Below are 27,126 nucleotides of genomic sequence, written 5' to 3' on the forward strand. Positions count from 1 at the left end.
ATTTGTTGTAATGAAACTGTAGGAAGCAAACAGATACTTTATAAAAATGCACTGTGTCTACTGACACCACTCTGTTTGCCTATGATTTGGAAGGGGGGGAGGCAGGACATCTGGCAGGACTAGCAACAGGCAGTCTATTCTATAGCAAGTGAAGCCTATTTACTTAGCAAGCGGAGTCTATTCAGAAAGAATCTCTATGAACTACAGCAAACAGAACTCATGACTGACACTACAGCAAAGTCTCCCGATAAATACAGAATTATTTCACCCGCAAAATGTAATGAGTGGAGGATAGTTACATAATACCAATGATGTGCGTAAAATCCATTTCAGTCACTTACAGCTTTGTGGTCTCCAGGGATAATTGAGGGGGGAGTTACCCAATCATCTCCACTCTGGCCACAAATAGCGGGGTGACTATATGCAGCCACAAAAATGGTGCCTAATAGACTTACACATTGAGTTAATGCTGTTGGTAATAGAGTGGATGGTCATTCGATGAGAAGAGGAAGGGAACTCTAGCTGTATTACAAGGGAATAATAATAATATCACAGAAAGGAAACCTGTAATCCCAATGAAGCAACAGCAGACAATGGTGTATAAGTTTAAAAATAAAGGTGTTGAGCGTTTTTTGTTTCAGAATTGCTACCACTCAATGGTTTAAATTACAATTATCCCTTTCAATGACTGGTTTTAAAAGGAAAATCCTTTTATAAATTACTGGGAGTGCATTTGTCACGAAGGAAAATTACCTCTGATTGAAGTGTTGGACTTCAATACACAAGAGAAGAGACTGCCAGAGAAAATTGAAATTGCATTGGCACATATTTAAACTAGTATGAATAAGTCAGTCTATCAAAAATGTAGCACTACTCAGTAAGGGAAGGTGGGTCAATGATAATATTTACCGCAAAGGATATAAGGAACAGCATGAGTGTCACAAAACCCTGATTAATCAATGGGATGTTTTTCCAAATTGGCCCTACATTCTGAAACTCTCACACTCTTAGTCCCTTGGCCATGTTAGCTCTCTCCAACTTTTGATCACACACAGCTATGGTGCGATAGTATACTATGTCAGAGGCTTGGGATATTGATCTGAAGGCAGGAGTTCACATCTCCCCACCACTCCTCCTACACAACCACAGCAAGTGGAGAATTTTAATTCATCTCAATAAATAAAAGGGGAATTAAAAAGCTAGTATTGGTAATGATGATCATGAAACTACCAGTCGTCATAAAATTTATCTGGTTCACTCATGTCGTTTAGGGGAGGAAATCTGCCATCCTTACTCGGTCTGGCTTATATGTGACTCTAAACCCAAAGCAATGTGGTTGATTCTTAACTGCCCTCTGTAGTAGACTAGTAAGTTGCTCAGTTGAATTCAAGAAGGCAGCTCACCACCACCTTCTCAAGGGCAATTAGGGATGGGCAACAAACGCTGGCCTTGCCAGTGACATCCTGTGAATGAATAAAGCAACAAATATCTTTTGTCACTTGCCTAACTTTATCACTAATGCACACCATCAATCATTGTCTCCTTTGCTAAACACCTCAGGTATTTACAATGTATAGGGCACTGTAAACCGTTTGCACACAAATGAAAGAGGCTTTAGGAGTAAGTTACTGAAATCAGCAAGGTAAGCTACAACTGAGAATTGAAATCTAACTTGTGCCACAGAAGCATGGTTTAACATTTATGATGGGATAGATTTCGAACAGATCTAGCAACTCAAAATTGGGCATCCATGAGGCGCTGTGGACCATCAGCAGCAGCAGAATTGTACTCAACCACAATCTGTAACCTCATGGCCCGGCATATCCCCCACTCTACCATTACCATCAAGCCAGGAGACCAACCCTGGTTCAATGAAGAGTGCAGGAGGGCATGCCAGGAGCAGCACCAGGCATACCTACAACACAGGACTATCTGCATGCCAAACTGCGTATGCGATAGACAGAGCTAAGTGATCCCATAACCAACAGATCAGATCTAAGCTCTGCAGTCCTGCCACCTCTAGCCGTGAATGGTGGTGGAAAATTAAACAACTAACTGGAGGAGGTGGCTCCACAAATATCCCCATCCTCAATGATGGGGGAGCCCAGCATATCAGTGCGAAAGATAAGGCTGAAACATTTGCAACAATCTTCAGCCAGAAGTGCTGAGTTGATAATCCATCTCGGCCTCCTCCTGAAGTCCACAGCATCACAGATGCCAGACTTCAGCCAATTCGATTTACTCCGCGTGATATCAAGAAACGACTGAAGACACTAGATACTGCAAAAGCTATGGGCCCTGACAATATCCCGGCAATAGTACTGAAGACCTGTGCTCCAGAACTTGCCGCGCCCCAAGCCAAACTGTTCCAGTACAGCTACAACACTTGCATCTACCCTGCAATGTGGAAAATTGCCCTGGTATGTCCTGTACACAAAAAGCAGGACAAATCCAACCCGGCCAATTACCGCCCCATCAGTCTACTCTCTATCATAAGTAAAGTGATGGAAGGTGTCATCAACAGTGCCATCAAGCAGCACTTGCTTAGCAATAACCTGCTCAGTGATGCTCAGTTTGGGTTCCGCCAGGGCCACTCAGTTCCTGACCTCATTACAGCCTTGGTTTAAACATGGACAAAAGGGCTGAACTCAAGAGGTGAGGTGAGAGTGACTGCCCTTGACATCAAGGCAGCATTTGACTGAGTATGGTATCAAGGAGCCCTAGCAAAACTGAGGTCAATGGGAATCAGGGGGAAAACCCTCCGCTGGCTGGAGTCATACCTAGCGCAAAGGAAGATGGTTGTGGTTGTTGGAGGTCAATCATCTGAGCTCCAGGACATCACAGCAGGAGTTCCTCAGGGTAGTGTCCTTGGCCCAACCATCTTCAGCTGCTTCATCAATCACCTTCCTTCAATCATAAGGTCAGAAGTGGGGATGTTCATTGATGATTGCACAATGTTCAGCACCATTCGTGACTCCTCACATACTGAAGCAGTCCGTGTAGAAATGCAGCAAGACCTGGACAATATCCAGGCTTGGGCTGATAAGTGGCAAGTAACATTCGCGCCACACAATTGACGGGCAATGACCATCTCCAACAAGAGAGAATCTAACCATTTTCCCTTGACATTCAACAGCATTACCATCACTGAATGCCCCACTATCAACATCCTAGGGGTTACCATTGACCAGAAACTGAACTGGAGTAGCCATATAAATACCGTGGCTACAAGAGCAGGTCAGAGGCTAGGAATCCTGAGGCAAGTAACTCACCTCCTGACTCCCCAAAGCCTGTCCACCATCTACAAGGCACAAGTCAGGAGTGTGATGGAATACTCTCCACTTGCCTGGATGGGTGCAGCTCCAACAACACTCAAGAAGCTCGACACCATCCAGGACAAAGCAGCCCGCTTGATTGGCACCCCATCTACAAACATTCACTCCCTCCACCACCGACGCACAGTGGCAGCAGTGTGTACCATCTACAAGATGCACTGCAGCAATGCACCAAGGCTCCTTCGACAGCACTTTCCAAACCCGCGACCTCTACCAACTAGAAGGACAAGGGCAGCAAATGCATGGGAACACCACCACCTGCAAGTTCCCATCCAAGTCACACATCATCCTGACTTGGAACTATATCGCCGTTCCTTCACTGTCGCTGGGTCAAAATCCTGGAACTCCCTTCCTAACAGCACTGTGGGTGTATCTACCCCACATGGACTGCAGCGGTTCAAGATGGCAGCTCACCACCACTGAAGGACAATTAGGGATGGGCAATAAATACTGGCCTGGCCAGCGACGCCCACATCCCATGAATGAATAAATTAAAAAAAACAGAACTGCAGTTGAAGGATTATTAAATAATTCAAAAGGACAGGTTAAGTCACTAATAGGGAAATGTAGCATTATGTGTGTAAAACAGTATAATTAAGATAGCCTAGGGATACCAGTGAAAAAATCTAGGAGTACAACCAAAGACCACTAAAGATTGCACCGTGGCACCATTCAAATTAAAAAGAGTTTTCCCACTGGTGTAATTAACATTCTTCCCCGACCAACAACAACAACCTGCATTTATATAGGCCCTCTAATGCAGAAAAATGACTTAAGGCGCTACACAGGAGCGTTATTATACAAAATTTGACACCGAGCCACTTAAGGCGATATTAGGGCAGGTGACTGAAAGCTTGGTCAAAGAGGTAGGTTTTAAGGACTGACTTAAAGGAGGAAAGAGAGGTAGAGAGGTTGAGGGAGGGAATTCCAGAGCTTAGCGGCTTGACAGTTGAAGGCACAGCAGCCAATGGCGCAGCAATGAAAATCAGGGATGTGCAAGAGTCCAGAACTGGAGGAGTGCAGAGATCTTGGGAGGGTTGTAGGGCTGGCTGGTTACAGAGATAGGGAGGAGTCAGACCATGGAAGGATTTGAAAACCAGGATGAGTATTTTAAAAATTGAGGCTTTGCAGTTCCAGAAGCCAATGTGGGTCAACGAGCACAGAGGTGATGGGTGAACGGGACTTGGTGCGTGTTAGGATACGGCAAGCAGGGGTTTTGGATGAGCTCAAGTGGAAGATGGGAGGCTGGCCAGGAGAGCATGAATAGTTAAGACAATAGGGAACAAGAGTATGAATGAGGGTTTCAGCAGCAGGTGAACTAAGGCAGGGTCACAGACTGACAATGTTATACCATTAGCACAAAGAAAATTGGCCGTTGACCTCATTTATTTATTTATTTTTTATTTAGAGATACAGCACTGAAACAGGCCCTTCGGCCCACCGAGTCCGTGCCGACCAACAACCACCCATTTATACTAACCCTACACTAACCCATATTCTCTACCACATCCTCACCATTCTCCTACCACCTACCTACACTAGGGGCAATTTACAACGGCCAATTTACCTATCAACCTGTAAGTCTTTTTTTTGGAGGTGGGAGGAAACCGGAGCACCCGGCGGAAACCCACGCAGACACAGGGAGAACTTGCAAACTCCGCACAGGCAGGACCCAGAATCGAACCCGGGTCTCTGGAGCTGTGAGGTTGCAGTGCTCACCACTGCGCCACTGTGCCGCCCATTACTGTTTGCTAACCCTAACCCTAACCCTAAAGTGTTCACCTGCATACCAGAGCAAGAGTAACAGTTCTTCAAAAACCGTACGTGGAGGAATGATTTAGGACATGCTGAGACTCCTGATAAATGTCACATAAATCCAAGTTCTTTCTTTCATATCTGCAGGAAATGGCTGTTGTTGAATAAAGAAATTCCTGGAGAAATATAGAGGTAGGTTTTCATCTCGTGTGCCTGGGTGGGAATCTTGGGAAGCAGATTATCTGCCTATTACAGAACACGCCTGATTTCAATTCATTTCAAAAAGGTGAAAATTGGACGCTTTCTATAAATGATGGGCGATCCAAATCCAAATAAAAATCTACCCAGTATTTTTTAGTTTAGAAGTACTTCTTTGCAAATGGTGTAAAAGGTTAAATTATCAGGAGAGAGAGATATATATATAGTTAAATAATTGAAAAAGCACCAGGAAAGCTATAATGACATCTTCAGAGAACAGTAATAGGCATTTTTAAAGTTATGTCAGCAGAAAGTATGGAATCAAGGATTGGATTGGATTGGAGCCCTGAGAGATGTGTCAGGAAGGGTTAAAGCAATACCAGGAATTGGCTGCTTTCATTTAATGGATAGTTTTCACTTCTGAGGTAATCCCAGCTATATACAGGTTTGGTGTCTTAATAACATGAGTAAACTGAAGTAATATTTGAGATGGTGCTAGCCAGCATTACTGGACTTAAGATCAGTTGTGCCGCAGGACCTCGAAGCACAAAAAATTTATGGCACAGAAGGAGGCCATTTGGCCCATTGTGTCTGTGCCAGCCAAAAAAGAGTGATCCAGCCTAATTTCATTTTCCAGCTCTTAGTCCGTAGCCCTGTACATTACGGCACCTCAAGGGCATATCCATGTACTTTTTAAATGCGATGACCTGATTCAATTTATCCCAGAACACTTTAGGAAACGGGGGAAAGGTCATATATAAAGATATTTTCAAAAGCTCACTCCAGTTTCAGATACTTCCTGAAGATGGGAGGCTAGCTCATGTAATCCCATTACATAAAACAAAAGAGAAATCAGACCCTGAGAAATATATGGCTGTAAGCATAACTCCAGTTGCAGGCTAGATGTTAAAAAGTTAACAATTAAGAGAGTACCACAGATATTGGGGACCACCAACATCAGTTTAGGAAGCACATAGCACGTCAGCCAAACTGGATGCAGTTTTTTGAGGAAGTGGCTTATTCAGAGCATGAAGAAATTCAGTGGATATGCTTTACTTGGATTCTCCACATGGATAAAGATTTTCAAAGATGGCTATTTAAAAAAAGGGACTGGATTTTGTGGGGCAGGGGATGAAGACAATGGCTTTGGTCGCCCTGATGTATAACTGCTGGAAACTGTGACTCATCTAAGATTGGTGATCAGACAAGTAGTCCAATATAACAGAGTTGGAGCAATAGAACTGGGCGTGATTGACATGCATGAAAACTTTGATTCCAGGTCATTGGATACTGTCATCAAGGGGCAGTAGTTTTCTATAATTCAGGGCAGAGGGAGAGGAGGAAACTGGAGAGAGAGAGAGAGAGAGGAGGATATATGAAATAAATTAAACATCTGCTTTACTTGGTGTCCCATTGAAAGTTATAATTTAAATAGAACTCTGGGTCACCCTGTGGAATTTTGAAATGCTTTTCCTTGGAAAGATTTGGGAGTATGGTGTGTTATCCAGGATGCAATAAGTCAATATGCAGATGGATATTGACTCAGAATTCCCTGACAAGGTAAAAGCAACTTTAATGTGCACTCTGTTATTAGCATGCAGACTCATGAAAACAGCAGATAACTCTCAGCCTCCCCATGAGTTTAGTTTCAAGAAGTTGCTGGATTTGGACACTAATTACCAATATATATCGCTGTAGAAAGTTAGGGCTGGTATTTCACAGTGCAAAGACACGTTTAATGATAACATTTTGCAATGCCACTCAATTTTTGAAAGCCAGAAGGAGAGCAAATGTAACTGTGGAGCCTCATTCCTGCAGGTAGCAAATTGCTCCTAGAGGTCTTCTAAATTTCATTTTCCTTTTCTGTCTCTTTTTTCTCTTTTTCTCAATCCAATCTTTCTTTCCCTCTATTTCTTTATCTGTATCTGATTTGATTCTAATTCACCCTATTTCTTTCTCAGTCCTTAAATCTTCGTCAGCTAAGGAGATAAACTGTTGGTCCTGTCTTTCATTAAGATCCCATTAAGTTGACCCCGCAATGGCATTATCAGCTCACACTTCTAGTAACTGGCATCACAGAAATTAATTGGAGCTGAATTGGAAAAAAAAATCCCCTCGCATCACTCGTCACAAGAGAAAATTGTGGGTCATTAACTCTAACGCTTTAACAGAAGACACAGCAAAAAGTTTTGCATCTCCACTTACTGAATATGTGTCCTCAGATCTGGATCCAACTCCGTCCCTTCTCCACTTCAAGCAGGATTCATTAAACAGAATAAAATCATTAACTATGAACGACAAAAAAAAGACCCACAGTGTAACCGATTTCAACCCTAACAAAAATGACATAACCTGGAAGATGACAGAAAGTAATTGTTCTACACAGCATTACTATAGGTCAATTACAGAATCATGCGTTGGATTGCACTGTGTTCTGGAATATTAGCTGTAAGTGTCACTGGCAGTAAAGGGTCACTTCAAATGATTAGCAATAGATTATCAACATAACATTAAAGCATAGCTTTGAAGAAACCACAATTGAAGATAATTATTAGGGAATAGATTCATTAGTCACCATTAGTAATGCCCTGCTTTTCTGAGACAGAATAGAAATAATTGTAACACCTATGTTGCCAGATAAAATAACATTTTATGTTATAAACATTTACTTTTGGTGTGGCTTCAACCAGAAATAGCAGCCACTCATCTGAAAACTAATTAGTATAAGTTTTGCTAAACTTAAGCTAAGATAATCTCAATGGCTGTACCCATTAAGACAGGAGAGAAGCATATGGTCCTTCTGTCCAACTTAGCCAAAATGTCACATCAGATGACATAATCCAAATTGGCCCAATAATGTTCCGCTGACTTCATACATACCTGGCAAGTACAACAGTCAATTCTCAATAACTCCTATTGCTGTGTTTCAGTGAAGAAAGTTTGGACAGTAGATTTTCACTAGCTGCCATCAATATTGAAATGAACAGTTCAGCTTTGAATGGCAAACACAGACCCAAATTTTCCTGGGTCCCAAGAACTGCTGTGAGAGGTAGCACAAAAAGGGGTGCCCATAGGGGAGAGATACAAGCCACGTAGCGTGGAAATGACAGCAAAACTGTCAGTGTTCGCCGTCGTCACTCCAGTGAAACTGACAGCAACTTTGGGAGTCCGCACATGCCAGAAGTTGTTGTCAGTGATTCTATACTTCTTCAGAGGGTGTGCTGTTGAGGTCCCCCAGAGTGCAATCAATTAGAAATCACTGAACTGATGAGAACCTCCACTCTTACTCTCTTAGTTTCAAAGTAAAAACCTTTGAAACAGTTACATCTTGTTGAATAAGATGTATCTGTGTTTTTTAATAGTGTATTACCTTCATAATTACTGCTAAACACTCTCATATGCCCTGAAAGAGTACATTTATATTTTTTTGAATGTCAAATTTCTCCATTATGATAAGAAATTCCTCATATTTTTAAAATAAAAGTTTTTTTTAAGTATGTTTATATGAAATTTTAGCTTCTATCTTAATCCAGTCATAATCATTTATTTCCCCATCTGAAAATTTAAATTAAAAGTAACGGATGGCATGCTTTTAACTTCCAGCTTTGCTGTCTGTGTGAATACTTCAAGGTGATTGACTGCTTGCTGACATCACTGCTGCTGCATACCTAGAGACTTGGCGCCAGATTTAAACTGCCATTGGGAAAGGGGAAATCCGCATCACAGAGATCGCTAGATCTTTGTGGGCAGCTTTCTTCGAGGTCAGCGGTGAGCTCTGTTGCTTTGCCACTGACAGCAAAATGCAGGCCTGTGAAATTTGGGGAGATTGGTACTCCTACGTTGTGGGTTTTCACAAGACTGACTTGCTCCCAGCCTCCCCTTCCATTCAAAATAAAAAGCCCACAATTAAAAATAGTAATCAAACCTAGATCTGTCCAACACATTTCTGTTCTGTTAGAACTCCAAGACTACTTAATAACTCTCAAATTTGCTCTGTGCAATATTAATACCAAATGGCTTTGTATCCATTTGCGTGAAATTTCTCTATCTGTTATAATACAATGAGGTTAACACCTTTGTTTAAAATAGGATGAATGCATTAATGTGTTCATTACTAGTATCTCATAGTGAGATTTCAAATCCCTACATTTTTTAATATGGAGTTCATAGCAGTGGCATTAAATTTAAAAGAACATTACCTTTACATACTAGTGTTACTTCTTCCCATTGTCCTCCTTCTGTGCAGACAGACGCATTCCTTCCTGACACAATGTAAAATCCACCCTTGCACCGATAGTGGACAACACTCCCTAGTCTTGTACTACGGTACCAGAGTAGTTCTGCATGTGGTACTACTGGCGGGATCCCACAGTCAATCTCTACAAAAAATAAATGTTACAATGATCCCCTCTCAGCCAATTGCACCGCATGTTTTCATCCTTAACAGTGGTGGCCAACTGCCATCTCGCAAGCCACATCCAGCTCTGATATTGCAACTCAGGAGAAAAATCAGAGGGGAAATTAAAGAGATTTTTTTTAAAAATGTATGCACACTATTGTTTATTGGTCCTGAAAGATATTGGAGATGGGGAAGTAAAGGTCCTTTGACTGGGCAGATCTATTGGACACAGAAGGAACCTCCAGGGATATGTCTAACCAGAGCTGGCAACCCCAAGTGCAGTAGAGCAGGGAGCAGGATGACAAACTGGTAACTTTCAAGTCAACTAAAGTCAGAAGAAATGAGACAAAATAATTGTTTTATTTGGGAGTTGGGGGTGGAAAGAGATGGCGGCAAAGCAAAGTTTTTACGAGAATTAAAGAGAGAAAAATTGTATTTGTGCAGCTGAATTCTAGGATGAAGTGTTAAAAATATTAATGCTGGAATGAAGTTCCCTTCTATTTTAACTTTCACCTCAATGATTGCCAATGACTGGAGGCATTTTTTCTCATGCCACCCATGATACTCTTGAAAATAACTGATCCCACCTCTGTCCCAATAATTACAGTGCATACCAACCTTTTTCTTCACTTTCCAGGCACCAAAACAATATTGAGCTGTAACATGAACAGGTCTAAAAGCCTGCGTCTCTTTCTTAGCTCAAACTCCAGTGGCAGAAGGGCCAGTAGCCAGAGGACACAGATTTAAGGTGATTGGCAAAAGAACTAGAGGCAACTTGAGGAAACTTTCTTTTAAAAAACAGAGTTGTTGTGATCTGGAATTCCAGAAACAGCGGTGGAAGCAGATTCAAAGGAGAGCTAAATAAATGCATGAAGGCAAAAACTTTACAGGGTTATGGTGAAAGAGCCGGGAATGTGGGACTCACTGAATAATTCTAGCAAAGAGCCAACACAGCCACAATGGGCAAATGGCCTCTTCCTGTGCTGTATTATTCTAAGATTTTATTTCCAGCCATTACTGTTACATTCTAATATCTCACGTCCTTGTTGACATAATGCTGTATGATAGGGAGAAGCAGGATACAACAAGCTTGGACCTGATGGGAGCCAGTCCCGTGACAGATTTATCAGTGGGTTATGTTGGCAGGTTGTGAGCTGAATGCTATTATTGTATTGCCACATATTCTAATTATATCATGCTGATACACGCATCTTGCTTAAAAGATGTTTTATCAAGGTTACTCTCTTCTGCAGTACGATAGAGCATATTAAAACATCGTCACATTGTGAAGTATTACATAAAGCCAGACTTGCATTTATATAGCCCTTTTCACAGGCTTACGACGTCCCAAAGCGCTTTACGGTTAATGATGTACTTTTGAAGTGTCGTCACGGTTGTAATGTAGAAAACGTGGCAGCCAATTTGCACACAGCAAGCTCCCACAAACAGCAATGCAATAATGACCAGATAATCTGTTTTTGTGATGTTGATTGAGAGATAAATATTGGCCAGGACACCAGGGCAGAATCCATGCTCTTCTTCGAAGTGCCTTGGGATTATTGACATCAACCTGAGAGGGCAGGCAGGGCTTCAGTTTAATGTCTCATCTGAAAGACAGCATCTCCACTGGGAATGTCAGCCTAGATTTTTTGCTCAAGTCTCGAGTGGGACTTGAACACACAACCTTTTAATTCAGAGGCAAAAGCATGACCCACTGAGCCACAGCTAACACTTATAACTCTACTCCTAATGGTATAAATGGGCCATTCCCCTGACACATTTAGATAATAATTCAAAATATGTATCAACAGGATTCCAGATCGTGTATAGTCAAGGCAATTATATTGCTGATTAAGGCACAGTGGTTCATTAAATCTTCATCAGTGCTCTCCAGGTGACTGAAACTCCAGATTAAACTAAAAGTTATTACAAGGTGACTCCTGACAACGCAGTGGCCCGCTGACGTCATCAGCGGGCGCCAAGCTGTGCACATGCACAGCTACATCTTGCCAGGACTAAGTGGCGCGTGCACGGGATGACATCATCATGCAGCGCCAACGTCATCGCGTATCCACGCCTGATCTATCTTCGCGCATGCACGATAAAGGGTCATCGGGTATCCAGACCCCCACTCGGCTGGAGGAAGCGGCTGAATGGGACACTTTGAGGCTGGAGCTCTCTCCGCCTCAGCAACTCACTCCAGGCCTCGTGCTTCCTCCCCTCAGCTGCTTGTTCCAGACCTCGCTGCTCCCCCCCACTCTCCTGGCTGATTGCTCCGCTTCGCGCCACCCCGCTCTCTGGTTGCTCAGTCCCCGCATCCCTTCCACCCCCTAGCTAGCTCTAGGCCGTGCCGCTTCCCTCCACTTGCCCACTCACTCCTACGTTACCCCATTACCCCTTGCGGCCAGCCTTGCTTCTTCGGGTGGCACGTGGAAAACGATCAAACATGGGAGCGAGTGGGCAAGAGGAGGGAAGCGGCGCAGCCTAGAGCTAGCGGCTGGGGATGGAGGGGATGCGGGGAGCGAGCAACCAGAGAGCGGGGTGGCGCGAAGCGAAGAGCAATCGGACAGGGAAGTGGGGGGGAGCAGCAAGGTCTGGAGCGAGTGGCTGAGGGGGCGGGGGTGGGGGGGAAGTGACCGGTAGGGAAGGCGGGGGACAAAGCGAGTTGCCGAGGGGGGAGAGCAGCCAGTAGCTGCGTTCAGGTGAAATCAGTCCTAGTCAGTCATATACACGAATCACAACAACCATTTGGCAGCACATTTTATACTCTGCCCGATTTTCAATCGGGGTGACAATTCAGTATCTTCCAATGGAAATTCAATCATAAAATTCCTTTTGTATTTAATAGGATTACAGGAATATTAAATGGATCTGAGGATTACAGTTAGTATCCTATAACTTCTTTGGCCTCCTTATCTTGAGAGACAATGGGTAAGCGCCTGGAGGTGGTCAGTGGTTTGTGGAGCAGCGCCTGGAGTGGCTATAAAGGCCAATTCTAGAGTGACAGGCTCTTCCACAGGTGCTGCAGAAAAATTTGTTTGTTGGGGCTGTTACACAGTTGGCTCTCCCCTTGCGCTTTTGTCTTTTTTCCTGCCAACTGCGAAGTCTCTTCGACTCGCCACACTTTAGCCCCGCCTTTATGGCTGCCCGCCAGTAGTATATTACTAGACTTCCATCCAACTTACTGTCAGGTTAGTTTGCTGGAACAATCTAGCCATAAGCATTTCCTGTGATAAATTGAGCAGCGTTATCTTTAATCCTGGCAGCTGCCTGAACGTCACAGACACTGACGTTCCAGTTGAAGAGCCTGCATTTGCGCATGTGCAAGTACTGCGCCACCTAGTGGTTGCATGGTCAGCAAACGCAGCAATTTATTATGATCAGCCCACAAACTGTCTGAACATCTGAGTTGTTCTGAACAACAACAAATTGCATATATATAGTGCCTCTAACATAGCAAGATCTCCCAAGGCACTTCACAGGAGTATTATCAAACACAATCTGACATTGAGCCATATAAAGAGATGTTAGGACTGGTTGCCAAAAGCTTAGACAAAGAGGTAGCTTTAACAAGCATCTTAAAGGTGGAGAGATACGTAGAGAGGCAGAGAAGTTTAAGGAGGGAGTTCCAGAGCTTAGGGCCCAGCTGTTGGAGGCAATGCCTGCCAATGGTGAATGATTAAAATTGGGGATATGCAAGAGGTCAGAATTGGAAGAACACAGGGATCTGCCCTTAAAGGAATAAAAACAGAAAGTGCTGGAAATACTCAGCAGCTCTGGCAGCATCTGTGGAGAGAGAAACAGAGTTAACGTTTCAGGCCTGAAGTGTTAACTCTGCTTCTCTCTCCACAGATGCTGCCAGACCTGCCGGTTATTTCCAGCACTTTCTGTTTTTATTTCAGATTTCTAGCATCCGCAGTATTTTGCCCTTAAAGATCTGTAACACAAATCCACCATGTATGTGTCCTGTCAGAGGGCCACCAATAAGAACTAACTATAAGGCCCTCATTATGTTATGAAAGGAGTTTTTTCCTTCAATGATGAGCTAGATGAAATAACACATCAGATGCAATTCATTACTGCTGAACTGTGACACATTAGGAGTATAATATTTCCACAAACACCTGATCCTTTTTTGTTGTCTTGTGCAAACAGATTCTTTATTACCTGTACAGGTGAAATTAGCTCCTTCCCATTGTCCTCTGACAGAACAGACCAACGTTCCATTTCCTCCTTTACTTATATAACCAGTCTTACAATGATACTGGACTTCACTTCTGTACACTGTCTGTCTGACTGATGGTGGCCACGCATTTAACACACGAGCTGGGATTCCACAATCTACAGCTATAGAGAAGAAAATTAAATGAGTTATATCAACAGTTTAGGAAATTATGATCCTTTATAATACGCAGTGGCTGTTTATTTTAAAACTCTCATCCTCGTTCATAAATCCTTCCATGGCCTCCCCCCTACCTATCTCTGTAACCTCCTCCAGCCCTACACCCCTCTGAGATCTCTGCACTCCTCCAACTCAGGTCTCTTGTGCATCTATGATTTCCATTGCTCCAACATTGGTGGCTGTGCCCCAAGCTCTGGCATTCTCTCCCTAAACATCTCCACCTCTCTCTCCTCCTTTAAGTCATTTTATGAAACCTCCCTCTTGAACCAAGCTGTAGGTCACCTCTGTTAATACCTCTTATGTGGCTCGGTGACAAATATTGTCTGATAATGCTGCCGTGCAGCACCTTGGGACATTTTATTACATTAAAGGTGCTATATAAATGCAAGGTTTTGTTGTTGTTGTTGCATTACCTTACAGTATTGAACCAGATATTGGATGGTTCGATGCCGTTTTGAAAATCACTCAGCAAGTTCAGGGGATTAAGAGGTACACCATGAGTTGTGAATCTCCAGAACTAGGTGATCGATTTACCCTGCTCTGCCATTTGCTTTACACAAATGGCATCTTGCCCTTGGCCTCCCCATTATTTTTAAGAACTAGCTGGATTAGCACATAATTGTCCATCAAACCCACTGCAGAAAGTGAAATCTTGTAATTAACAGCATTAATACCTTTTCAATGATAATTGTTAATGCAATGCCAATCCACCTCTGTGGCTCAGAAATTGAACAATTTAAACTGTGGAGTCTCATTCCTTCAGATGGTAAATTGTTTAGATTTTAAAAACGTAAAAATTAAAGTCTTACATTTTTTCCTTAATTTTCTTTTATGTCTCTTTCTCTCTTAATCCAATCTTTCTTTCCCCCTATTTCTCTTATCAGCTCACACTTGCAATGAGTTACAGTGCAACTACATTTTGAGCTGAAATGTGAGGGGAAAAGCCTAACCATCAATGCTTGCCCTGTGATGCCCCATATCAGCAACAAAGTGATTCCTGACAACGCAGCTGGCCACTGATGTCATCAGGTTGCGCCAAGTTGCACACATGCGCAGATGGGCTCCTGCTCTCTGCGCGTGCACTGCGTTCCGACTTGCCAGGACTGGTTTGCGCATGTGCCGATGATGTCATCGTGACATGTGCATCTTCGGGGGTCGACCCCTCGCTGCTCCCCCCGGCCGATCCGCTACCCTCCTCGCTGCTCTCCGCGGCTGCTCTCTCCGGCCGCTCCCCCCCTCGCTGCTCTCTGCAGCCGCTGCCCCCTCGCTGCTCTCTCTGGCCGCTCCGCTCTTTCGGCAGCTCCGCTCCCCGTTCACTGCTCTCCCTGCCCGCTCCGCTCCCCCCCGCTCCGCATCCGGCCCGCTCCGCTCACACCCCCCCACACCCTTCCCACTCCGCTCACCCCCTGCACCCGGCCCTCTCGCTCTCTCACTCCCGCCACTGTGTGCTGCCACGTGTTTAGGTTAAGTGTGATTATTTGAGCAGCGCCATCTTTAGTCCTGGCAGCTGCCTGAAGTTGCAGACTGTGATGTTTTAGTGGCACATGCTGCATTTGCACATGTGCCATTGCAGTGCCACCTACTGGTAGTGTTGTCAGCAAACGCAGCCTATCAGCAAACCTGGGCCAATATCACTTGACTAATACAGTAATTTATTGGGGGGGGGGGAGAGTTTAAATAAGATGCATTAAGAGCAACCTCAGTGTCCTGGAGCGTGCTGGGTTGCCGATGGAATAAATGAGAAATTTCCCAGAGATCTTCCCCAAATTGGCTATGTTTTTGTTTTCCTCTATTCTTCAGTGTCTTCCCCGGGAGCTCGGATTACTAAAGGTTGGAGAGGATAGTGGGATCACTTATAATCTTGATGGGGTTTTTTTCTTGCCATTCTTTGTATTTTTCAGGAGTGCACACATTAACAACTGTTAATGCTTCAGGACAACTGCTAGCCTAGATTAAACACATGAAGCAGCCTGGCTGTTGATGTTTCCACGACACCCACTGGAGACAAACAAAAGAACTGGGATAAAGCACTTCCAATCCTCCATGACTTCTCCCAGCCTACATCAGTAAATCTCCTTTAGTCACACATTCCTGTGAAAACCCTCTGCTCCTGTGTCACTTGCCGATTTCTCGCTTCCTGCTCCCTCAGCAATCAGCAGACACAACACCCCTGGTCCCTGAAGCTTCTTCTCTAAAACATCTCTGCCCTACGAACTCTTCACCAATCTTAAATAGACCCCTCAATGTCTTTATGTGCTTTTATCACCCACCAAAACTTTGCTCTCAAAAATCAAATCCATCATCCCCCACACTGCCCATTGCCCATTTCTGTCCTTTATCTTGTACAGCAGTCTGAGACCACTTTGTGTAGTAAAGCAACATCCCAGAAATGTATCTGAGTGACTAAATTCATTAGTTCGAACAATGTAATACTGATAGCAGAACTGAAAGGTTATACCCATCAGTATAGCTGAACAGGCTGAGGCTCTTTTCTCTGAAAGAGAAGGCTTAGGGGTGATCTGATCGAGATCTTTAAAATTATGAAGGCGTTTGATAGGGTAGGCGCAGAGAATATGTCTCCACTTGCAGGGAGAGTCCAAAACTAGGGGCCATAAATATAAGATAGTCACTAATAAATCCAATAGGGATTTCAGGAAAAACTTCTTTATCCAGAGAGTGGTGAGAATGTGGAACTCGCTACTACAAGGTGGATAGCATAGATGCATTTAAGGGAAAGGTAGATACACACACGAGGGAGAAAGAAGTAGAAGGACATTCTGATAGAGTTAAATGAAGAGTGGTGGGAGGAGGGTCATATGGAGCACAAACACCAGCATAGACTGGTTGGGCTGAATGGTCTGTTTTTATGCTGTACATTTTATGTAAAACTAAATTTGCATTAACGCACTTTTTTTCTCACTGTTAAACTCGGTATTTTGTTATGCAGTGGAAGTGGCAATGTACTATATTACTGAAGCATATCCTCAACCTGCTTGGAAATAACATATTCCAAAACATTAGCAAGGAGGACAAACAGCCTCAATTATTTATGGCACTCTAATTCAGCCGATGCCAGGCACAGATCAGACAGCAGACATCAGGTTGTGAAAAGGGCCTTGGATGCCAGCTGATCAATGAGGATTGGGAATTATTGCCACATTCAGCCTAGGGCTGCCAACCCTCCAGGATCATCCTGGAGTCTCCAGGAATTGAAAGATTAACACTGCTGTCAGCAACCCCGGAGAAAAATTCTATTTTCTTCCCCCATTTCTTTGAACACTTTTATTTATTAGTGATAAAAAAATTGTAGATGAAGCAAAAAAGGCTGTTTCATCAAACAGTGAAGATTAATCTAATTTGGTAACAAAGAGTCTGTTCCCTGGCCAATGGGAAGGCAGTGCCCCTGGAGGATGGACCAATGGTGGGTGTGTGGGGCAGGGTGGGAGATCATGTGATGAAACCTCCAGGAATGCACTCAACCAGAGTACCAGAGTTAACAGTCCCAATTCAACCCGGTTTGGTTGTAGAGCAGGACAATAAAAATGTAACTAAAGGGACACATTGACATTGTTATGCCCTAGTTTGATTCAATAAGGTAAGATTTGTAGCAGCCAAGGACTTAGATAGAAACAGGAAGCCATTTGGCCCATTGTGCCTGTGCCAGCTCTTTGGTAAAGCTATCCAATTAACCACTCCCTTGCTCTTTCGCCACAGCCCTGTATGTTTCTCCAATTCTCTTCTGAATGTTCAGATTGAATCCGTTTCACCACTCATTTGTTGAAATTCGTGTAGAGAAGTAGACAGGACTGAGGTTACTTTACAAGTGTCAGTGTTTTTTTAATATATATACTTTTTATTCGTTCAAGGGCATCGCAGGCTAGGCCAGCATTTATTGCTCATCCCTAATTGCCCTTGAGATGGTGATGGTGAGCTGCCTTCTTGAATCGCTGCAGTCTGTGTGGTGCAGGTACACAGTGCTGTTAGGAAGGGATTTTGACCCAGTGACAGTGAAGGAATGGCGATATATTTCCAAGTCAGGATGGTGTGTGGCTTGGAGGACAACTTGCAGGTGGTGGTGTTCCCATGCACCTACTGTCCTTGTCCTTCTAGGTGGTGGAGATCACAGGTTTGGGAGGTACTGTCGAAGAAGCCTTGGCAAGTTGCTGCAGTGCATCTTGTAGATGGTACACATTGTTGCCGGTGTACTGGTGTAAAAATGGTATAGAAATGTATCTGTTAATATTATTAACATCAAGTTGTATCTTCCAGTCTGGGTTTAACTCTGCTTGCCATTGAACTCATTATTAGTAGGCAGATCCCCTTAAAGAGAAGGAAATTCTAGGATAACACATTGTGTGTTCCAAGTACTCCATTGTGAAGAAAATAAATGCTGGCCTAGCCAGCGACGCCCACATCCCAAGAATAAATATGAAAAAAAGGCAAAGAAACTGTCTCTTAAAAATTGGACTCATCTAGTGATAACTCCAAGGGAAGGACATGCAAGAGGAATACAGATGGGTTTCTGCCCCAAGAATTTCTAAAATAAAACTTTGCATGTTCTCAAGCAGGTCCCAAAGCATTTCACAGCTGATGAATTACTTCAGAAATGTAGTCACTGTTGTTTAGCAGGCAAATGCGGCAGCAAATTTGTGCACAGCAAACAACTACAAATGAGGTAAGTGATCAATTAATTCTGATGGTGTTGGTTGAGGGATACCACTTGACCAGGTCTCTTAAGATTTCATGTACATGAAGCAAGTACTTTTCTACAAATTCTTACAAGAGAATGTGCCATAATTTGCTGTAGCAAATTGGTGACTGCCGTTAGTTAGTCTTGCTCTTATACTTTCGGTATTTTACAACTTTTGAAGTGTCAAGTTGCTTAATGTGCACGTCGATAATACGGCAGTGAGGGAAACAGGGCTTCTGGGACCTGAGTGAACAGGGCAAGCAACTGAGTATCTCCTTAACCAATCAGATTGAAGGATTGTGAAATTATCAGCAAAAGGCCTGAGAAGGAATTGTAAATTAGAGGGGGTGCGTTCAATGGCAAATCCGGTAAAGAAAGAAAAATGGAGAGGAAAAGATGGAGAGGAAAAGATAGATTTGATTGAGAGACAGACAGACAGAAAGGGAAAGTAAAAGAATTATAGCTTAAAATCTCCAGCAGTTAAAACCTGAAGAAATGAGATTCCACACTTGTAATAGATCATTTTCAGTGCCAGAGAGGTGTACTGGCAGTAATTAACACTTATCACGTCGTTAAAAGGGTCATAGAGTCATTCACGGCACAGAAGACGGCCATTCGGCCCAGCGAGTCCATGCTGGCTCTCCGCAAAGCAATCCAGTCAGTCCCACTCCCCCATTCTATCCCGTAACCCTGCAAGTTTATTTCCTTCAAATGTCCATCCAGTTCCCTTTTGAAATCATTGATTGTCTCCACTTTCACCACCCTCGTGGGCAGCGAGTTCCAGGTCATTACCACTCGCTGTATAAAAAATTCTTCCTCACATTCCCCCTGCATCTCCTACCCAAAACGTTCAATCTGTGTCCCCTAGTCCTTGTACCTTCAGTTAATGGGAACAGATTTTCCTTGTCCAACTTATCTAAGCCTTTCATAATCTTGTACACCTCTAGCAAATCTCCCCTCAATCTCCTTTGCTTCAGCGAGAACACACCAACCTTTTCCAACCTAACCTTGTAACTAAAATCTCCCATTCCTGGAACCATTCTGGTAAATCTCCTCTACACCCTCTCAAGGACCCTCACATCCTTCCTGAACTATGGTGACCAGAACTGCAGTAACTTCACATCATTCTGTGTCTGTCAAGGGCGAGGCAGACAGTGCGATGCAGTTTTCGATGGTGGTGTGGTGGATCTTGGACAACAACTTTTGGATCTCTGCATTTGATCCTACATCTGCCTCTTGCCTGAAGTTGCACATAAATATTGGAGATCACCATTAGCCTTGAAGTTACATTGACAGGAAATTATGGGGCATTATCTCTTTATTGTGTATATTAACTTGTAGTTATTTGGAAAATGCAAATAGAAACAGTATTCAGGAGAGAAAAATAATCTTCCCATTCAAAATACCTACAGCATTAATTGTTTACCTGAAAAATTAACACTATATACCCTTATACAGCAGCAGCTTCCTTGTTAACAAGCAAACCTTTATAAACAACCAACTGCTCTGTTAGTACTGTGTAATCATAAACTTTCCGCCATCCTGAACTAAACCAGGACTCTTAACGTCTGTAATAATAGAATGAATGTGTAAATCTTTCACTTATTTCCAATTTATTCTGGCAAGCAGTGATTATAGTTTGATGTGCAAAAGGGTATTTAATGTTGAAGCATATCATAAAAACGTTCTCAAGTTATTAATAACTCATATTCTGCAGTAAAGAGGAACATTACCTCTACATATTAATGTGTCCTCTTGCCATTGACCTTTTGCAGTGCATGTTGATATAGTCCTTCCTCCCATGCTGTAAAATCCTTCCATGCATTGATAATAGATTGTGCTCCATATTTTCGTGCTTTGGTTCCAGACTACGTTGGCATTTGACACTATCGGAGGCTGGCCGCAGTCAATTTCTACACACAGCAAAAGGGGTCCAGGTGTAAATGAAATGTGTCTATGGAAGCTTTTAAATCCATTCCAGAAGTATTAAACACATCTATATGAGGTTTGTGACCCACCTGTTTCATTTGAGTAGAGTTACTTCAAGTCTACAGCACAGAAACAGGCCATTCAGCCCAACGGATCCATGCTGGCATTTATGCTTCACACAAGGCTCCTCCCACCCCCTCTTCATCTCATCCTATCAGCACAACATTCTATTTCTTTCTCCCTCGTGTGGTTACCTAACTTCCCTTAAATGCATCTATACTATTAGCCTCAACCACTCAATATGATGGCAAGTTCCACATTTTTACCACTTTTTGGGTAAAGAAGATTCTCCTGAATTCCCTACTGGATTAATCAGTGGCTATCTTATATTGATGTTTTTCAATCTCCTACAAGTGCAAACATCTTCTCTATGTCTGCCCTTTTGAACCCTTCGTTAAGACCCCTACAGGCCATCCATCAGCCTTCCCTTTTCTAGACAAAAGAGACCCACTCTGTTCAGTCTTTCCTAATAGTAATAACCTCAGTTTTGGTGTCATCCTTGTAAATCTTTCTTGCGATATCGGGCAAGCAATAATATTATTCAATCAGGAATCTGACCACTTAGTAGTGCACAAAGTAGTACATGGGATATAGTTCCAAAAACCTGTGGCACACAATAACTGCTTTACCATCTCTGCCTGTAATCCTTGCAACCCATGTCGCACTCCCCCCGGTGTCTTATTGTTACGCAGTGACCCTCACTACCAATAGGATGCATTTTCCACAAGGTTTAAATGCTCTCCCCGAACGTTCTGTCTATGATGAAGCCTCAGCAGCTGCTGTAAAACAAGCGTTTGGGTAACTTCCTCCAAAGAGATGGGGATAGGAGGGACATCCAGACGTGCACAGGCCGCCTCATCCAACCACTAAAATCCATAGATCCTCTTGCCCAACTCCCAATGCCAGACCACAGGGAATGTTGGCAGATGGCCTGCGAATTAGGCCTGGACTCTAATAAACAAGATCTCAGGCCTCAGCTGCAGAATCTTCATCCATCTCATGGTTTCTTGTGTCAGGGGGCAGGGGGTGGGCGAGGCTGTGGCTTTCGGAGGGAACCCCAAGACCATGGGTTGCTTGGTCTCTGCACATAGTCCAGGCCTGGGCTCTGGTAGAAGCACTAACATGGAACCGAGTCACAGTCTTGTCATTCTTGACTGAGAATTCAGAGAGAAAGAAACCCTAGAATCAGAATTGTATAGGTGGCTCGGCCTACCTGCTGCTCCCACAGTGCACCTGCTGACATATGCCACTGCTTGTCTATTGTGTTTATAAATAGGGAGCAAGTGAGATCAAGGACACAATGAATGTCAAGTGTAAGGAATGTCTTTCATTGTTCTTTCAAAGATTTAATAAGATCCTCAACATGCTACATAGAATATTACATAGAATCTACCGCACTGAAACAGGCCATTCGGTTCAACTGGTCTATGCCAGTGTTTATGCTCTACACTAGCCTCCTATCTTACATCTAACCCTATCCACATATCCTTCTATTCCTTTCTCCCTCATGTGTTTCTCTAGCTTCCCCTTAAATACATCTATACTATTCACCTCAACCACTCCATGTGGTAGCGAATTCCACATTCTCACCCCTCTCTGGTTAAAGAAGCTTCTCCTGAACTCCCTATTGGATTTATTAGCGACCATCTTATATTGATGGCCCGTAGTTTTGGACCCTCCCACAAGTGGAAACATCTCAGCATCTACTCTATGAAGCCCATTCATAATTTAAAGACCCTCAGTCACTCCCTCAGACTTTATTGAGGTTGCAGAATGAGCTGATTGCTGAGAGGCAGTTGATTTTGACATGGTCACCAAATGAGTGGGGTGTTAGTGTGTGTCCCCCAAACAGAGGATGACAAATTTTTGGCAGTTATTACATTGGAAGTGAGGGAAATGCATCTTTCTTCCTCCCCAAAGCACAGGCAATACCAAAGCTACATTATTTCCCACAAGTAACTTCCTGGAACTGTATAAGCCTCCAGGGTCCATCCTGGGTGTCAGTTTTTATCTGATTGACACCAGCTTTCTCACAACAGAAAAAGGGTGACCTCTGGAGGCTTATTCAGTTCCAGTAAGTTACTTCTTTTAGATTGGTTCAGAATCATTAATTCTTCATGCCAAGATCTCGTGACACATTTATTAACAGCGCATGAATCAATAACAACGTGTTGTCTATCCTGTAATACTGAATCCCCAACAACTTCAAAATGCAGACAAATTAATCTACCCAAGAAATAAAGAGCTGTGCACAGCAGAGAAGAGGGTAAAATTCAATTATTGTATTCAACCTTCTCTACATCGACCAAGCCTTTTTCCACAGAGTGAAGCTTTACAGCCACAACTAACGGGTGCACAATTGCATGATACTGTATCCTTCCACTGAACCAGGATATTTAAAACCCCCTTCCAACACTAAGTTGGACAAACATAGGAAGTCAATAAACAGAAATGAGTAATCAGGAATCTAGGGTTGTCAGTACTGGGAACATAAATGCAATCTGTGCTTGCTGAATCCAGCAAACAGACAATTGTGCCAGGAACAAAGGCAGGCGAGAGCTAAAATTAGCCCTGCCGGACAGCGTGTCCATTCCCTGGTTCTATCCCAACCCTGGGCTAGTTTTGTGGAAGCAGGATGGAGAGGTGGGAGCAGCAGGGCTACCCAACTGCATGTGGTGGGTGCCCAACACGGTCCTTAAGAGCCGATTGAGGCCAATTTAAAGGAGGCCGATTGGAACTCCAGGTTCCTGCAGGTGGTGGGGGCTAATTGAGGTACCTGGAGGTGGCCTCCCAGCAACAGATTAGGAGGCCAGTGCTCCAGGCAGGCCTAAAGGCCGTCCCTGCCTGCCTGATGCAGGAGCAGCCACAGACCGCCCCGTAGAGAGGCTTCTCTCCACCCCCCACCATGGTGGCCTGGCTGCAAGATCCATTTTTTAATTCAAGTTTTAAAAAGTTGGAGAGAGGGCACCTCCATTCTGAAGCACCCTCTCCCTTACTAACTCCTTATTGCAGCCTGTGGCTCCTTTCAAGCTGGAAGACCTCCAATAGGCCTTCCAGCTTCGAGAGCCCACCCGCCCTCCTCAAATGAATGGCAAGCCCGCCCTCTGGTCATTAGTTGGCTGCCCCAGTGCAAATCAGGGCCTGTGACAGTTTCCCCCCGAGGGGGGTTGGTTTGGGACCCAGAAACAGTTGCAACCTCTGTTTCCCCCGCCCAGAGGGAAAATCCTGCCCGAGAAATCTCAAATACCTATGAAAATAAGCAGTGGCTGGCTGGACTTTCCTTTTTGCACTTACAACACTCTACTGCCGTTTCCATAATTCCACATAGAGGATATCCCCTACCTGTCAGCAGACTTCCCTTGTTTTTATTACTCAGCTTTATTGAGAACTATACTAATTTCAAGAATCAAAACTCTTTTAATGTGAGGTCAAAGTACTGTGTATAATTCAAATATCCTTCTAGAAAGTAAGTGCTGATTTTAGGGCTTCAGAATAACCTCTGACCCAGATGGTACATTTGGACACAGTAATAGCAGTAGTGTAGCACATAGGGGCCACCCTGTGTTGTTTCACATGGGAAGTTGTTACAACCAACCAAATAGATCAGAATGAAATATTTACCAGCTCACCTACAATCGGGCTCCAGACAGAACAAGGCAACTCTAGTCATTTACCACTCAGCTCTAGATACTAGTTAAGATGTAGTAACATTATTATCCTGCTCTACCCGTCTCTTAGAGAAGGTGTGAATGGAACAATGGGCCCAGCAACTCTGACCATTAGCCTCGCAAAAATGGGAGCACGCCCTCAACCTCCCTGTAAGTGTTAAGAAATTGCTGGTTTTGCATCATAAACATGAATTATTCTTGTCGCAAACATTAGGAATGGTAATTCATGGCATAAGGACCCTGTTAATGATGGCATTTATGTGCCTGACTTGAATGTCAACCTTGGAGGCCCCAAACTGTGCCAATTGAAACCCTGGAGTCTCACTCCTGCAGGTACTAAATTGTTCCTAGAGGTATTTTCAAATTTACACTTTTGTTCTTGCTTTCCTTTCTGTCTCTTTTTTTTCTCTCTCAATCCAATTTTCTTTATCTCTCTTTATATACCTGATACCCTATTTCCTTCTTTGTCGCTCAATCTGTTTCTTTATCATTCCTTAAATCTTATTGGTTAAGGTGATAGACTGTTGGACCTGACATTGAAGAGGTCCCAGATCTCCCATTGCCCTGGCTGCGTCCTCACATTTTCAGCAACACGTAGCACAGCAATAATACGACCTGAAGGCTGAGGAAACAAATCTAATTCCTAGTCCAGCAAATTCAAGGCCATTCAAATTTGCTTTGGATATTATTACCTTGTTCTTAATTGGTGTAATGTATCACACACGTATTAGCTGTGCAATGTGGAAATCTAGATACCAGATTTCCCTCACATCAATGTCACATTGAATGACTAAAATGGTAATGCAAGGGTTATATAGAAGTTGACTTGTGTGAAAGATCAGTGAGCAGTAACAACTGCAACATTATTTACATATACTCTTTTCATTTCAGTCAGGCTTAGAAACATTCTGGAGCACAGACCTTCACATTCCAGGTTTGCTCCTTCCCACTGTCCCTGGGCGGAGCAGACTGATGTGTCGTTTCCTCTCACACGCACATAGCCAACCTGGCACTGGTACATGACTGTACTTCCATAGATTGTGTTATCTGGTGGATGTGGCACTGTGTTCAGTAAAGCTGGTGGTGAACCACAGTCAACAGCTGAGGAGATACAAACCCAAGTTAATTGACATTACTTTTCTGTGTATTAGTGAATTTCTGATGAACAGAAACTGGAACTGGCATATCAGCTATACTCCATGCCAACCAATTTGCACAAAGCAAGACCCACCAAAAAAAAATGACAAGCATGTTCAGTTAATGTCCGTGATTGGGGACAAATTTTGACTGGGACACTGGGAGAATCTCCTGACTTTTCCTTGGAAAATGTCAGGAGATTTTTATAGTGTCCAACTGAACAGGTGGACAGAGCCTCATTTCAATGTTCCTTCTGAAAGATGGCATCCCCAACACTGGAGCATAGCAACAGGAGTAGGCCATTCAGCCCTTAGTTTAGTTTTTAGTTTATGTTTAGTTTAGTGATACAGCACTGAAACAGGCCCTTCGGCCCACCGAGTCTGTGCCGACCATCAACCACCCATTTTATATTAATCCTACACTAATTCCATATTCCTACCACATCCCCACTTGTCCCTATATTTCCCTACCACCTACCTATACTAGGGGCAATTACTAATGGCCAATTTACCTATCAACCTGCAAGTCTTTGGCATGTGGGAGGAAACCGGAGCACCCGGAGGAAACCCACGCAGACACAGGGAGAACTTGCAAACTCCACACAGGCAGTACCTAGAATTGAACCCGGGTCGCTGGAGCTGTGAGGCTGCGGTGCTAACCACTGCGCCACTGTGCCACCCCAAGCCTATTACTTAATAAGGAATTTAAGAACCAATAAATTGCATCAAGAAATGTATTCTTAGGAAGTTCATTGGAAGAGAGCGTTTCTTTCTGCCAGCTCTATTCATAAGACATATACCATATAAAGTGTTTAATGATGAGTATCGTGAATGCTGAGACCCATTCAAAAATTCACTCCAAATATTTAATGAGAAAAAAATGTAATGCCTGGCATATCAACTGCATATTTATTTGGTAGTTGCTATTCAATAAAATCTGTAAGCTAACTCCATCCAACTGCCTTGGCTCCGTATCCCTTAATACTCTTGGCCAGCAAAAATCTATTAATCAGAGATCTAAAATTTTTAATTGAGCTAGAATCTACTGCATTTTATGGGAGAGTCCCACACTTTTACCACCCTGTACGTGAAGAAGTATTCCCTAACTTCTCTTCTGAGTCTAAGTCTCTTCGACTCGCCACTCTTTAGCCCCGCCTTTATGGCTGTCCGTCAGCTCTGGTGATCGCTGGCAACTGACTCCCATGACTTGTGATCAATGTCACAGGACTTTATGTCACGTTTGCAGACATCTTTAAAGCGGAGACATGGACGGCCGGTGGGTCTGATACCAGTGACGAGCTCGCTGTACAATGAATGCGTTCTTGCAGATCCTGCCATCTTCCATGTGGCTCACACGGCCAAGCCATCTCAAGCGCCGCTGACTCAGTAGTGTGTATAAGCTGGGGATGTTGGCCGCCTCGATGACTTCTGTGTTGGAGATACGGTCCTGCCACCTGATGCCAAGGATTCTCCGGAGGCAGCGAAGATGGAATGAATTGAGACGTCGCTCTTGGCTGACATATGTTGTCCAGGCCTCGCTGCCATAGAGCAAGG

The 27,126-nt window shown here is 43.6% G+C and overlaps 1 protein-coding gene across 9 annotated transcripts in view; it reads right to left on the reverse strand.

Annotated features, from left to right (window-relative positions):
- susd1 (sushi domain containing 1) overlaps positions 1–27,126 on the reverse strand; it is a 107,834-nt gene that overhangs the window by 25,779 nt on the left and 54,929 nt on the right. For 8 of the 9 annotated variants that reach the window (XM_068030651.1, XM_068030649.1, XM_068030657.1 and 5 more), the window contains 5 exons: positions 25,358–25,537; positions 20,513–20,692; positions 13,855–14,034; positions 9,488–9,667; positions 7,494–7,576 (listed from right to left, as the gene is read on the reverse strand). In XM_068030651.1, coding sequence (XP_067886752.1) covers positions 7,494–7,576; positions 9,488–9,667; positions 13,855–14,034; positions 20,513–20,692; positions 25,358–25,537 — 803 coding nt within the window. The remainder of the gene's footprint in view (positions 1–7,493; positions 7,577–9,487; positions 9,668–13,854; positions 14,035–20,512; positions 20,693–25,357; positions 25,538–27,126) is intronic. The other variant, XM_068030654.1, reaches the window with a different exon arrangement.

Source organism: Heterodontus francisci, chromosome 4 (assembly GCF_036365525.1).
Source record: "Heterodontus francisci isolate sHetFra1 chromosome 4, sHetFra1.hap1, whole genome shotgun sequence".
In the NCBI taxonomy this organism is placed as follows: domain Eukaryota; kingdom Metazoa; phylum Chordata; class Chondrichthyes; order Heterodontiformes; family Heterodontidae; genus Heterodontus; species Heterodontus francisci.